Source organism: Juglans regia, chromosome 2, assembly GCF_001411555.2.
Source record: "Juglans regia cultivar Chandler chromosome 2, Walnut 2.0, whole genome shotgun sequence".
Lineage (NCBI taxonomy): Eukaryota > Viridiplantae > Streptophyta > Magnoliopsida > Fagales > Juglandaceae > Juglans > Juglans regia.
The window spans coordinates 8,800,008-8,810,795 of record NC_049902.1 but is presented as its reverse complement, the minus strand read 5'-3'; the positions used below and the strand labels follow the sequence as shown (position 1 = coordinate 8,810,795).

The 10,788-nt window shown below is 31.6% G+C and overlaps 1 protein-coding gene across 1 annotated transcript; it reads left to right on the top strand.

The window, feature by feature from the left end:
- The first annotated feature begins 306 nt into the window (after positions 1 to 306).
- Positions 307 to 8,800, top strand: LOC108994171. The gene is made up of 5 exons (XM_018969289.2): positions 307 to 561; positions 4,635 to 4,742; positions 4,954 to 5,593; positions 8,290 to 8,535; positions 8,609 to 8,800. The coding sequence occupies exons 1-5, from the start codon at positions 307 to 309 to the stop codon at positions 8,668 to 8,670; spliced, it is 1,311 nt and encodes a 436-aa protein (XP_018824834.1). The 3' UTR covers positions 8,671 to 8,800.
- The last annotated feature ends 1,988 nt before the right edge of the window (positions 8,801 to 10,788 follow it).

Here is a 10,788-nt window from a genome sequence, read left to right as displayed (position 1 = left end):
TTGATCTGATCTCAAGGTCTATAAATTTTGGACCAAACTAAACCGAACTCCTATATATATTTTTAAAATATTTTTAATAATTTAATATATTATTTTTATATAGTAATATATAAGTTAATAATGTAATTTTCATCTAATTTATTATCGTTGATAATATAAAATATAAAATAATATATGCTATCAATTAATAATAAATCATAAATCATGAGATAATTTATGTTATTATATAAGTTAATATATCATACATTCATACATACTCTACTATTTACACTTGTTGATGCTATAAAAATCATATAACAGGCCGGAATGGGAGAAAGAGTTATTCTCAGCTCACAAGGGCGACTTAGGCCTCAATTGGTGTTGTTAGGAGCCCTCGACAGTGTTCCGATGCGGCTGTATGGTGTCAGTGCGTTCGTCCATGGCGATGAAATGCGTAGAGAAAATAAGAGAAGATGGACACATGAGTTTACATGGTTTGGAGTCTCTCATTTCTCATTGTACAATGGTAGTTCATATACATTTACTGGAGGAAAATCGGTCATTGGAGCTCCCTGTTCTCAGGTTGGTGGAGAGGTTAAAAAGGAAGAAGAAGATGAAGAACCTCCCTCGAAAGTTGTCCAGACCCTCCTATTTATTTGATTGCTTTTCCTGCGTGCGTCTCTACAGTGATAAGGTTTCATGTGTCTGACCACGCCCCCTGACAACCCTTGCACCCACATTACTTCCTAACCCCCTTGCACCCACGTTACCTCCTGACAACCCCACATGACCCCATGACTCCTGACTCTTCTTGTCCCCTTCTTGTCCCCTAGCTTCTAATCCAAGTGCGCTAGGCCTGGCCTTTGGGCCCTAGTGTTTTACCCCCCTCACAACACTTAATTAAAATAATTAGGTAATTATTTTTTAATACATAAGTTGCAAGCAAGTATGAATAATCTATATATAATAAAATTATTTGATATTCATTAATCATATATAAGATGTATGAAATTATTAATAATTATGCATACTAAAGAGTAAAGCCTAAGTTAGTAAGTAGTAATTATAAACATCATAAATATAATTATAATAAAATATTTTTTTTAATGAGTTAGTTACATAATCCACATTAATAATTCACTTAATTTTAATTTAGTAATTTAAATATATTTTTTTAATTAATTTATTTTAAAAAAAGGATGAAATAAAATAAAAAATAATTAGGTCGGACCGATAGCTACCTATTTGGTCTGGTCCCTATGGATGGTCGGTCTGGTCCGATCCAGGAAAAATGATATCCCCGAATCAGACTGGACCGTACCAATTTACATTCCTATTATAAATTATATGATCGATTAAGCTAATTTCTTTTAAATGAATAACTCATGATGGTCATGAGACCCTCGAACCACTCTTGTGCCAACAAATTATAATCCCACATTCAAAACTTCTTTTCACGACCCACAACATTTTTCAACTCAACACATCTTTATACGTGGGACTCATAATTTTTTTCAACTTTCTATAAATATATCTAAACTCATTTTAACATCCAAACACATATAAACTCATTTTAAGTAGACCCTACATAACTCACTCCATCATTTCAACTCATTACTATTTATAAAAAATTCAACCCAGCTCAACATCCAAACGTGCAATCAAATCCTACGGAGCCCATAAAAATATCTGTTTTTTTTTTTTTTTTTTTCAAATTGTGGCTCTAATGTCTCGTTTGTTTTCATAAATAAGATAAGATAAGATGAAATAAGTTGAGATTAAAATTAAAAGTTGAATAAAATATTTTTATAATATTATTTTTATTTTGAGATTTGAAAAAATTAAATTATTTATTTATTTTATATAAAAATTTAAAAAAATTATAATAATTAAATAAAATGAGATAAATTATGAAAACGAACGGTGCACTCAGTAGTCACACATGTTCCAGTCAAATCCTCAGCAAGCTTGTAGAGCTCCGAGGTGCATGAGATGTCCACGGGAAATAAAATAAAATTTTGAGAATTCGATTTTGCAGGATAATCTCCACAAGAGATACATGGACAAATAAGGTCTAGCACATTGATTCGTAACTAAAACAACGTTGGTTGATATATATGGAAAAAAAAAAAAAGGAAAAAAAAAAGTAGAGTTATCTTAAGAAAAAGTAATACATGATATATAAGATCACAAATGAAATAGTTATTACTATATATATAGTTACAAATATATATATATATATATATATATATATATATATATATAATATAACTAAGAGTCATGCTAGCATGCGGATGGGTCTGATAAGGCTAAATGCTTTTATTTATTTATTTATACATTTATTTATATCTTTAAATATTTTAAAAAATACTTACTTAATCACTAAATAAAAAATAATATCTCGGTAGAAATGCTCAGGATCCAAAATTGTGACCCAAGCATTTCTCTATAACTAATTACATGCAATAAATTAGACCAAAAATGTTTTACATACTTTAGGAGCATAACTAAATATAATATATAAGATAAAGAATAAATACATTGATACTATATAATTAAATACATAAATTACAGCTAACATGTAATACATATAACACATATAACATGTAGTTTACGAGTTTTAAAACAAGTTCAAACGAACCAACCAAGTTGATTAATTTATACAGGCTTTATTTATGAGTCTAAACCGAGTTATGCAAGTTTTGCTCGTCTAATATGAGAAATAAAGTCATATAAACTAATTTTCATAGCACTACATTGTACATTCAAGCTTCATTTGGTGTTTCACAAATCAAATTTCAAGTGTAAAATTGGTGACTTCCTAAGATTTCTCTATAATCTACCAAAAAAACTCCTAATTAAACCAAAGCCACCAACTTCTCTTGATTTTCAATGGGTTAAACATGGAAATTTTCAAATTGGTGACAAAAGCTCCTTTATATGCAGTAGGATAATTATGTCGCATTATGTTCATAAATGAGATAATGTGAAATGATTAAAATAATCTATATTTTACAATAAATAAACATTATCCATTTCGTTAAAAATTGAAAATATCATTATTTCACAATTCCCACAAACAAGAAATATTACAATTGAGATGAGATGAAATGAGTTGAGATAAAAGTTAAAAATTGAATAAAATATTATTAAAATATTATTATTGTTTTAAAATTTAAAAAAAATTAAATTATTTATTATATTTTATATGAGAATTTATGAAAGTGATAATGATAAAATTATATAAAATGAGATAAATTGAGAGTATTTCTTAATCTAATCTGAACCTTAAGATTAAGGAATACAGAAAGATTGTGATTTCATTAAATTAAAGTGATTGACATTATATGCATATCACATTACTTTAAATAGAAATTAGTGTAACTGTTTTTGTCTGTTACACGAATGTAATGCTTAAATTGTTTGGACATTCAAATCCTACCTTTTTCATTTAATTATTAACTAATTTTTATAATTTTTATAAATTTTTAAATAAAACAAAAGAAACAATTCAATTTTTTTAAAATTTTAAAATAAAAAATTATATTATAATAATATTTTTATTTTATAATATTTTTATTTAACTTTTTCTCTCTTATTTTCTAAAATCTGATAAAATATCTTAATTCAAAAAATTTAACTATTATCCACAAATTTTTAGGTCTCGTTTGGTTGTTAAACTCATCTGAGTTCAACTCAGTTCAATCTAATTTTAAACTAAGTCTAACATCTAAACATTCAACTCTCAAATTACTAAACTTATCTCAACTCAAAATCTCTTTATATGTGTGACCCACAACTTTTTTTAATTCAACACTTTTTTATATGTAAAACCTATAATTTTTTTCAACTTCTCATAAATACATTTAAACTTATCTTAACATTTAAACACATTTAGGCTGCATTTAGATGTTGAACTGAATTCAGTTGAGTTGAGTAGTAAAGAGAATTATGTGAGACTCATCTAAATGAGTTTAAAGTGTGTTTGAATATTAAGATGAGTTTAATATTTTTTATGAAAAATTGAAAAATATTATAGGTCCTACGTATAAAGATATTTTAAATTAAAAAATATTATGGATCTTATGTATAAGAAGGTTTTAAATTATGATGAGTTTAGTAATTTGAGAGTTGAGTATTTAAATATTAAATTTAATTTAAAATTAGACTAAACTCAGCTAAACTTAACTGAATTTTTTTTTTTTTTTTATAATCAAACGAAACCTTAAACTCATTTTAAATATATTCTATAAAATTTATTCTATTATCTTAAATCAATACTGTTCAAAAAGAAATTAACTAAAATCAACCTTCAAACGCAAACAGCGACAGCGACAGTCAAGGGAAGCGACAGTGGCTAGCTCTGGGAAAGTCGACATGTTCTGAAAATGGCTCCCTGAGTGAGTGAGGCGCAACTGCAACTTCAACTTGCGCGCACACAGTGATTCTGAGCTATTTTCAGTAACCGAACACCATGTGAAACTGTCCACTCTCAGAGTCTCTACCTTTCCACTGTTCAACACGTGGACAATGTTCAAACTGCGTTGTCAATTTTCGTCTGCAAAACTAGAAGCTAGCAAAAGAAACTGTCCTCCTTTTTTTTTTCTCCTGTTTAAGTATTATCTTTGTTTTTTTCTCCCGTGTAAGTATTTAAGTGCGCGATAGCTTCTATTTCTCCTTATGTCGAACAACAATCACTTCTGTGTGTTAATCAGTCCCTGTTCTTGTCCGCTCTTGCTGCTGCAATCGACTGCAAAGACCGTGTAAGCTCAGTTTTGCTTTACTCGGGTTGGGCATCCTGATTATTTTCTTTTTTTTTTTCAAACTGAGTTTTGAGCTTTCCTGGGTTTGCATGTCCTTCTTGATTTCTCTCATCTTCTCACACTTTCTGGCCATGGTTTTGCAGTACTGGTTTCGAGCTTTCCATGTCAAATTTATGCATTTAACTCTTTCTGTTTTCTTTTTTGGTAACAGGAGGAAAAGGGAGAAGAATTTCAGTTCCTTCTTCACTCTCTCTTTTTGTGTGTCCAAATGGGTGAACCAAACCAAGGAAAGACTTCGCAAGCCAACCTTTCCAAGCAAACCGATGGAAAACCAGGAAGTCTCATGCTGACATTCTCGTCTAAGAATCCCAAGCACACCGAATTACCCAATGCTAAACCAAAACTAGACCTCAGTCTCGGACTCTCTTTGGGTGGAGTTCACCGTGAACACTTCAAAGAAAAGCCTGTAATCCGGTCATCCTCGAACGCTGGGATGATAACCGAGAAGGTAAACACCGGTGAACCCAACTCGGCCATGCAGGGCGTCTTTTTATCTTTTCAGAGATCTTGCTCGCTGCCGGTGGAGAATAAGCAAAGGGAGATTATGATCAAGGACTTGCCGGCAAAGAAGAGAATAGAGGCCCAGAGGAGTCTGGTGGAGAAGCAGAGGAAAGGCGGCATGGCAGCCATTGAGAAAGAAAATCCTTCAGCTGAGAAGGCGGTGCCGCCGTCGCCGACGTATGACGTGGCTGCTTGGGCAGTGGCTTCTGCGGCGAGGAGCCCTGCACTTTGCCGTGCCATTGGAAAGATCAAAGCCGAGGGACAAATATATGGGAAGCGAAAACTCAAGGGTATATATTCCTTTTATTCTGCTTTCTTCTTATAGTAGCTTTTTCAAGTAGAGAGATTGCCTTAAAAAATAAAAGATATTAATTATTAATTAGAAATGAATCATGGTATTGCTTTAATTATATGCTTCTCTGTTAGCATAATTAGTTTAAAATTCATTGATTTCAGATATCATGTTTAGGATAATAGCAGCATATGCCTCTGTTGAAGAAATTGCTATGGAGTTCTACACTCTGTTTGGATTTTTAGTCTAAAATTTTCATTTAAAATTTATCCTTTCTTAGGATTTGGAGTTGAATATATACTGTCATAGCTAAAACATCTTAACAGAATGAGAATATATAACTTTTATCTTACTAAATACATGAGGGAGGAATCTGCAATTTTGTTGGAAGGGCAATTTTGAGACTTGAGAATAGGTAGCTTTACTTGGAAGAAAGGGAAACTGAGGTAATTGGTTAGTCATGCTGAATTTGGAATCAATGCAGGTATAACTAGAACATAGAGAATCTGTATCTGACAAGAAATCGACAAACAAAGAAAACGATATTGCTAAAATCAGGAGAATAGGTTGTTTTACTTGGAAGAAAGGGAAATTGAGGTAATTGGTTAGTCATGCTGAATTTGGAACCAATGCACATATAACTAGAACATCGAGAATCCGTATCCGACAAGAAATCGACAAACAAAGATAACGTCACTGCAAGATTCGATTTTATCCCGACCACGTATCGACAAAAGTGATTATTTTATCCTCACAGACATCCACGATACCATATTCAGCAATGTCTCGACAAACAAAGGAAACAGCCAAACATAAGTAAGTAGTTTATCTTTATAATGTACTAGAGTTATTAATTTGGTGCGAGCATGTGCTTGAAATTAGAAGTGCATGCCCTCCCAAGTGCGATGAAAAGTAAAACGATTCCTCATATCGTTGGTTTGCATGATTTCCAATGTCCAATGATGTTCGGCATTTTTTAGCAGTTTCCTCACAAACAAAGAAACGTTCAGTTATCTACTATTATGATTGATTTGAGCTTAACCAGAAAAGGATCTAGTAATTTGAGAAGATTGGTTGCTTCACATGTTTCCTTTATTATATCAACCATGGACTCTTCATCTCCACTGCCATCTTCACCACCTACTTCTCAACCAATTGTTTGCTAATGAAAATCCTTGTGGATTCTTCTAGAAGTACATTATTCTCAGGAAGGTTATTTTTTCTTATAATCTTCCACATCTACCAAGATTATTCACTTTAACTTGTCATGACCTGTCTTAGATTTATAGGAGCATGAAATCACAAGGCTACTATAGTATTTAGCAGCAAACCAATATGTCAATTGAAGTCAAATGATCATCCATGGTCAAAGTTAGCCTTCCTCTTTGGTTAAGTTGCAGTTTCCCTTTTCTGTGGTGGTTGTACCACCATCAGACAAGTATGGTTACCAATAGAAGGCAGTGAGATGAACAAAAACATGAAGAACATTCAGCATTCCATGCACTGACACGTACAAATGCTTGTTCTGTGTGTATAATTGCTTTACGGAATTATTGTTGCTGGCAGTAAGGTTAGGATATAATTGAAGATGGATATACTTAGTCTTACTGTTGAGAGAACAGAATCTATGTGCAATTTTTCAGAACAAGTATGCATATGTACACCAGTTTTAGTCATTATTGTCAAAATCCATTTTGCATTCTTTTTTTATTATTACTGATTTCCATATTAATTATTTATGTGTGGATATTGTTTACTTCTCCTTTCAAATCTCTTTATGTTTAAATGAAAGTTACCATTTAAGAACATGATCTTTTCATACGGTAAGTATTTCTAGGATGTCTCAATTTTTTTCTGCTTAGACAGAAATTATTTGGAAATGATATATATTTGAAGACTCTAGAGAGTCAAGGCTTACAAACATTTGTTGATGAATTGATGACTATGGTGGTAGGGAGACTACAGTTGTGGCAGTATGTACTTAACATATTTGTTTTTCGGTAAATAAACATAACTCCAGGATCAATTGCAGGTACTCTTAACCAATCATGTTGGACTAATTAGAAAGATTAAAGTAAAGGTAAAATACTTGGCAAACCTATGTCAAAAAGAAATCACCAGCTCTGGACAGCAACCATATATAGACTTTTAGTACAAGACAGCTTTTGTTTTATAGATCTTTCTAACTAAGGGAAAAAAAACTTTGAGAGTTGCATGCCAACTCTAATAATGGTAAACCTATACTCCTCCCAAGTTAACATAGAAGAAAATAAAAGTAGTTCCACATTCCAAAAAGAAAATGGGCAATAAGGAAGAGGATGCTACTTTAGAATGCAACAAAACATTGCTTCGCTTCATACAATCCTACATCTTGCAAACTTACCTAGCTTTAAAATTGTCTATAATAGCCTAGCATTCTCATCTAAACCAGTAATAATTGCATACAAACAAATATTTTCATATTTATGCACAAGTGCTCATCTGATAGACTTTTCTATATTGTGTAAAATATTAATGCTGAAAGTAGTTCCTGTGTGGTGATAACCCTCAAAGAAAGAAGCTTCAGCTCTCTATAATCTTGAGATCCCTGCAGTTTTGTCCTTGACGAAACTCTGTTTTGTGCTGAACTGTATCTTTTTCTTTCACATTCTCTTTTCTGCGTTATTGCTTACATGGTTTTGCATAAATTCCAAGACGGACTGAAAGATGTGGCTGCAGCAAAGGTTGATACCAGTTCCTTGTCATTGCCCAATCCAATGGAAACTAAGCCTGTGTTTATTCCTGAAGCAACAGAAAAGGGAAAATCAGTGAAACTTTCTAAGCGTAAGCTCAAGAAACCGTCCAAGAAGGTTAAAGTTTCTAAAGGCTGCTTTCAAGACAATGGGATGGATGTGATGAAACAGATGCCTAGTGTGACTACCACTGGAGATGGCCCAAACGGTAAGAGAATTGAAGGGTTTTTATATGGGTATACAAAAGGTCAAGTAAGCATAGTATGTGTTTGCCATGGCAGCTCTCTCTCTCCAGCCGAATTCGTCAAGCATGCCGGTGGAAAGGATGTCAAAAACCCACTGAAGCACATCACTGTCTTCCCCAGCTTCTAGTCCTTTTATATAGTTACTGGCGGTGGCTTTTGTCACCCCTTTTGAAATGTTTCCAAATGAACAGCCTGAACTAAGTAATAATCTTTTATGTGTTACTTGCCTTTTGTCCTCTTTAGTTTGGTTAAAGGAAACTTTCAAGTCCTTATAAAATCGAACCCAATCTTTCTGTTTTCCTTTCTTCTTATAATACTGATGTTTTTGTTATAGGTTAGCAAGGCATCATATCATAGCTTATCATCATGTTTAAACTGTTGTAGTCAGGCTGACCCATATAGGTCTTTTGTCCATGTATTCATGGGTGAACAATTCTGATCATGCTGACGGAGAGCATCATGACCAGAAAGGAAAATGAAGACGTCCAGGCAGTGGTGATGAGCAGATTTCCAGATTCTGGATCTCATTGTCAGAATAGATTGTCCTCATCAACCTTTGTTGTCCTCGGTCTACTAAAATTTCTCATGCCTATATTAAAACTCAACCATGAGGGTAGTGAAATTTAACCCTCATACATCTTACTCAATGCTGTACACTACTTAGTTCCTACTACTCATTAGCCAATGCACCATGATTTGAAGGTTTTGGCTTGCATACTGGAGATAAGGATAATGCCAGAGTAGGGTGTGCTTACTCTCTTGGAAAGTGCTTACATTGCCAACACATTTTATTCTGTTCAAGTCTTCTTTGGGATATGAGAAATGATGTTTTTATTTTGGAAAATGATAGTATGACTCACAAATGTGTCCACTTGTGTATTTTATTTTATTTTTTAATTTTTTTCTTAATGATTAAGGAAGCGACTATTAGTGAATTTATATATACGTTAGATTACTCTTTCCATTGAAGTGTCCCTCTCACCCACAAAATTTCACTGTCAATGGACCATTAACCTTAAAATATATGGTTGTTGTCAAACAACTTCAATAATATATTGATACCAAAACATTTGCTTTTCTTTTTCTTTTTATATTTTCATATGGGAATTGGGGATATGGAGACACCATCTCTAAGCATCCTCATAAGAGATGGATAAATATTAGATTGTTAGCCTTGTTTGTTTGCGGCGCAAATGAGTTGAAAATTGAATAAAATATTATTAAAATATATTTTTTTAATATTATTTTTGTTTTAAAATTTAAAAAAGTTGAATTGTTTATTTTATTTTGTATGAGAATTTAGAAAAGTTGTAATGATTAGACGAGATGAGTTGAGAATGGTTATGAAAACAAACGAGACCATCTTTTTTTTTACCAAAACATCTAATTATTTAAAATTTTATATTAGGCAAAAGATTTTGGTGAATTGGGATACATACTATAGAAAATTATTATAATTTATTCATTTCTAAGAAGCAAAAGGATATAATCCTTCTTGCACTTTAATGCTGATGGATGTTTCCTATGGTATCTGATAATTTTAGTTTGGCCAAAATTTAATTGGGAAAAAGCGCTTCTAACTATAAACCATAGGAAAACTTTAAAAACATATGAACATTTGTTTCAATGGACAACATGTGAATATTCTCAAGTATCTCTTTCCCAAATCCAATAAAATTTGACCTTATTTTATTAGAGGTTTGAAATTCATGTGAATACTAAGATCTAACACAAAGTAATATTTCTACTACTCTGACCCAACCTCCCAAAAAGGAATAAAAACGAACGGGTAATGACACTTACACTTCCTTTATTACTGTTTTATTATCGAGCTATTTTTTTTCTTTTTGCTCTTTGAATTTGAATTAAAAATCTCATAAAATGGCCCTCTTGCATAATTTTAAAGAAAATAAATTTAATCAACTAACGTAATTTAATTAAAAAATAAAATTAATTTTATAAAAATTGACATTATTTTGCTTTTTGAGTCAAATTTTATAAAATTAAATGTATTTTTAATTAAATTATATGATTACGTTAATTGATTGAATTTATTTTATGTTATATTATGTAAGGAGGTCATGTTTTAAGATTTTTAGTTTAAATTTAAATAGAAAAAATAAAAATAAATAAATAATAAAACAATAATAAATGAGTTGTAATAATATTATTATCAAAAACAAAATAGCAGTAAGATTCTTTCATTGGTGTAATCC

What these genes read in the sequence shown, in the direction of transcription:
- LOC108994171 (XM_018969289.2), top strand. Translation starts at nt 307, where the DNA reads ATGGGAGAAAGAGTTATTCTCAGCTCACAAGGGCGACTTAGGCCTCAA. An exon ending in CAATCGACTGCAAAGACCGT is followed by an intron (nt 4,743 to 4,953) that starts GTAAGCTCAGTT and finishes TTTTGGTAACAG; the next exon opens with GAGGAAAAGGGAGAAGAATT. An exon ending in CACTGGAGATGGCCCAAACG is followed by an intron (nt 8,536 to 8,608) that starts GTAAGAGAATTG and finishes TTGCCATGGCAG; the next exon opens with CTCTCTCTCTCCAGCCGAAT.